Genomic DNA, 4,292 nt, shown 5'->3' on the forward strand with positions numbered 1-4,292 from the left:
CGCGAGGCTTACCTTCTTCTCAACTCTTTAAGAGCAAGAAGAAGTGCAATTATATATATGGGAGAATGTCCCTTTGTCAAAGAGGGAAATTCAAAAAAATTCATTTTTCCCTCAATTTCCCATTCACTCCATTTTTAAGCTCTAACAAGCTTAAAGCCCAACACTCTCTTCCAACAGATTTGACTCATTCTCTAAACTTCTGAGTCCTAACTTCTGAGTCCGTCAATGATGCCACAGTCGCCGCCGCCTACGATTCTACAATTTTTACTAACTCTATACAGTTGATCCATATCCGTGATCCATATAATTCTTCAGTTTATCTTAAGAAGTTAATGGGACATCAAATTGACCAATTCTGTAGTGGAGCTACAATCGGAAATGGAACAGACGGCGATAAAATCACTTGAATTACCCGACTAAATATTTCTGTTATTCTCCAACAACTCTCACAAATCGCTGTCAAATACTTCGGCATCACAAATCATTTTATGTTCAACCAGATTCTCTTGCTTTGGAATTTCCCCCCGGCGATTTGAGTCGTCTTGTTCCTAGTGATTTGAGTCGTCTTCTTCATTTGAGATTTGAATGTCTGTGACTTCTCTACATGACTTGTTGACTTCTGGCATGAAAATTTTAATTTTTGAATACAATCTGATACAATGTATTTTTTGATGAAGTTGCAGCAGTGATGACTTCACAATTTTATTTTTGATGTTTTTTCAAACAGTATATGTTTGAGAAAGTAGCTGTATTTGACTATATTTTAGTTTATTTATCGATGTTGCTTTTCGGTATAATATATAATTGAGCTATTTGATAATTGTATACTAATTTTCGCTTTTTCTAGTCTGTATCCAATCTCCCAAAGGCTATATTGATTGTATCCGGTCTAATATTTCTGTATTTCGCAGTATTCCTTGTGCAAACGAATAAACCCTTAGATGCGCGCTCGATACAGAAAATACAAGCTACTAGCAATACTGTTTTGTCACGAATAGTAAATAAGAAAACAGTAGCTGCGTCGATAAATAGCCTCTAAACTACTATATTAGTTCCTGAAAACTGCCCCCATCATTCTATCGCAAATTAAACATACAGCTGCTGATAAAACATGAAGAACAAAGGGAACTGCATTTCCAGTTTTCCACCAAAACACGACCCAATCATCTTTCTTGATTTCTTTGACTTTGGACATTTATTTTTGTCATTACTAGTATAATCTAATCTAAACCAAACAAAAGAGAACACCTCAAAATCCAGCAATTTTCTTGATTCTAGAGTCTGTCTGCTGCCTAATTCTACTCCTTGAGGACTATGAAAATTACTTCCTCTCTCCCTTAAACCCTACTATTACTACCCAAAAAAGCCCACATCCCATTTGCGGCTAAACTATCTTCAAAATACTGTAAAGAATCCCTATCACAAAAACAATTTCTGGGTCAATAAGTCCACTCCTGAGGAAGTATGATCTCTTGGGATTTAACCGCCGGATGAGTTCTCAAACTGCGTCTTTGTTGATCCACCAAATTATTCTGGTACTTCAAAACACCACCTAAACAAAAAAGATTTTAAATTAGAAAACATTCCAATGAATAGTAATAAACAATACTAAAAAGTTAATTTGGTAGAGGTAAATAGTTTATACCATTATTACAACTGGGTTGAACCATAGACTGCAGCCGAGAGTCCGTTACATCCAAATTCAGATTCAGGGCTTGGACCACTCTTTCTGGCATTAAAACTGTCGAACAACCTGGTAATCGACAAACAAAATTTTGACCAAACACATAAGCATAACAGAACAAACTGTATCCCCTAAAATAGAGAAATAAATAACATGAGACAATGAGAATACAAGAAAAATACATAGGTGATGTGCGTCAAACAGATATGATTATACTCTGAATTTATCTTTACAGTTCATACACACCAAAAACACACACAACACAAAAATACATATAACTGAAAAAACAGAGCCACAATTGTCCAAAAGTCCAGTCTCACATTCCCACTATCAGCAAATTAATAAAATAAGATACGCAAAAGGAGTTCGACCCACTGTTAAATTACTGCTAAAATGCATATAGTAAAATTATAAACAAGAATTTCTATATTTGAATTTGGAATTAAGTTCATAAAACAGGGGAAAATAAAAGGTAGTACCTGTCTTCTTTCTTGGTTCAGTTTGTATTCCAGGTCTTTTGGGAATAAAAACCCCAGTTCCAGCACACTCCCTTTTGGGTCCAGTATTTCCTAGAAAAACAGCTCGCATGCCTGAGCCAGGCTGAGTCTGCTGCTGCTGCTGGTGAGATTGTTGCAGAGTCGGCCAAGCAGAAACTGACCTATCAGCTCCATTTTGGCCTCTCCGCTGATTCAACTGCTGCTGGTTCCAAAATCTCTCTTTTTCGGGGCACAATACTCCTTGTCCTTGCTTCATTATCTGTTGTTGCTTCAACCGCTGAAACTGCAAAACCAGTCATAAAAATCAATACACTGTAAAAATCAAAACGACAACAAGAAATAGTATTTTCAGCACCAAATAATGAAGTACTGAAACTTACTTGAGCCATTTGTAACTGCTGGTAAGACTGTGGTGGCTGATTAGAGTAAAACGAAGCAAGATTCGGTTTAGAGTTTCTTGGGTCTACAGGAGCTGGACTTGCCTTTCTGGGCGGCGCCCATATTCCACTTTTATGACGACAGATTCCAGCCTCTTTCTCCATCATCTTCATTCTTGCAACTTCGCCCACTGCTTCATAAAGCAAATCCACAACCCCATTTCTACTCTGAGAAGAGCAATTTGGGCTTACAATATTTGAACCCTGATGTTTTGAGTACCCGAGAACACCATATAACGTTGACTGAGGAGAACTTGACAAACTCTGAACCTACACAAAGCAAAAACAAGGGAAAAAATTAAAACCTAAGTTAAGTAAAGCATCCTTAAAGAAGCAACAGAAAAAAAGAAAAAAAGGTTAATATATAGATACCTTGTGGTTTTCAAGAGTGGAGTGAGCCATTTGGCGAGTTAACTCAGTGATATAATCTTCCTCATCACTACTCTCTGTCTCCGTTGAGCCGACAACTGACTCCACCGGAGAACTCAGATCCGATTTCGGACCCAACATAAATGAGAACTCGTTCTTAAAACCACACCCAAAGTAACTCTTCATTTCATTTTCCTCCCCTTTACTGTTAGTCTTAAACCCTAAAAGAATGTCATCATCAGTTAGAAACTGCGGCGGAAGCCAAAACTCACACTCTTTTGAGTATTCCTCCATCACAGAAAACTTTGAATATGAAAATTTGCAGTTTCTTTAAAATAGTGGGAAGAGGAGGAGGAGACAGTTGATGATTATATAAGTAAGAAAAAAATAGTGAGACAGATAATGTGTGGGCTTGTAAATTGTAAATCCTAGGTGTGTTGGTCTTTTGATGCTTGATGCTCACTTGCGGTGTTGGCGACTGTAGTCCACGCGGATGGCAGGTTAGATGAGAGATAAGATTTCACCGATTTGGGCTCTCTGTATCTGCTGCACGTCTGTCACGTGAGTGGTGGATGGGCCCACGTATGGAAGTGGAAGAATACAGCTCCATATTTTGAGGTATAATGGAACTAGATAATTAAAAAAAAAAAATCTGTGATTACTTTTTGATGTTGTTACTTCCGTTTTGGTCTTCTAATTATAATCCTCAATTTTAGTTTTATGTTTTTGTATTTTTACTTCAGTTTTATAATTAGTATGCTTGTTACTGCCGTTTCTTTTATTTTTCTTAAATGTCGTCTTTGCGAAATAACTTCTTGTTGCTGCCCTTTCTTTTAGATGTAAAGTACATACTACTACTGTCACATACCCCACTTATACAATTACACTTATTGTAGTAGTTAATTAAAATAATTAAGTTCTTAATTAATGCTTAGTTGAAGGAAACATGAAAGCATGTCGTTAATGACAACGTGTTGGCGCCTTTGTGATTGGTCATTATGGGTGGTGGTAGTGGCAGCACACAACTAAGCTCTCCCACTCCTAGCAATTCGTGCTTTGCATGTAAAAGTAAAGTGTGGGTTCTTTTTCGTCTCACCCTTTTAATCGGATCGAGATGCATATCATAAATAAAATACATATTTTACCATAATATTTATAATAATTATAGTAATTCAAAAAATCTCGTAAAATAATTTAAAGAATAAGTAGTTACTGATAAAAATAAAAATAAAAATTAATTTTCCCTTTATCTGCTAAATTAGGCAGGTAAAAATGAACAAAAAAGATATTAGAGCGACAAACACT

At 36.3% G+C, this 4,292-nt stretch overlaps 1 protein-coding gene across 1 annotated transcript; it reads right to left on the reverse strand.

Moving 5' to 3' along the window:
* Positions 1-1,052: 1,052 nt before the first annotated feature.
* Positions 1,053-3,380, reverse strand: LOC107809166 (uncharacterized). The gene is made up of 5 exons (XM_016633759.2): positions 2,991-3,380; positions 2,562-2,888; positions 2,164-2,464; positions 1,646-1,753; positions 1,053-1,552 (listed from the first exon to the last, which is right to left on the reverse strand). The coding sequence occupies exons 1-5, from the start codon at positions 3,279-3,281 to the stop codon at positions 1,440-1,442; spliced, it is 1,140 nt and encodes a 379-aa protein (XP_016489245.1). The 5' UTR covers positions 3,282-3,380; the 3' UTR covers positions 1,053-1,439.
* Between the last annotated feature and the right edge of the window lie 912 nt (positions 3,381-4,292).

Source organism: Nicotiana tabacum, chromosome 5 (assembly GCF_000715075.1).
Source record: "Nicotiana tabacum cultivar K326 chromosome 5, ASM71507v2, whole genome shotgun sequence".
Taxonomy (NCBI): domain Eukaryota; kingdom Viridiplantae; phylum Streptophyta; class Magnoliopsida; order Solanales; family Solanaceae; genus Nicotiana; species Nicotiana tabacum.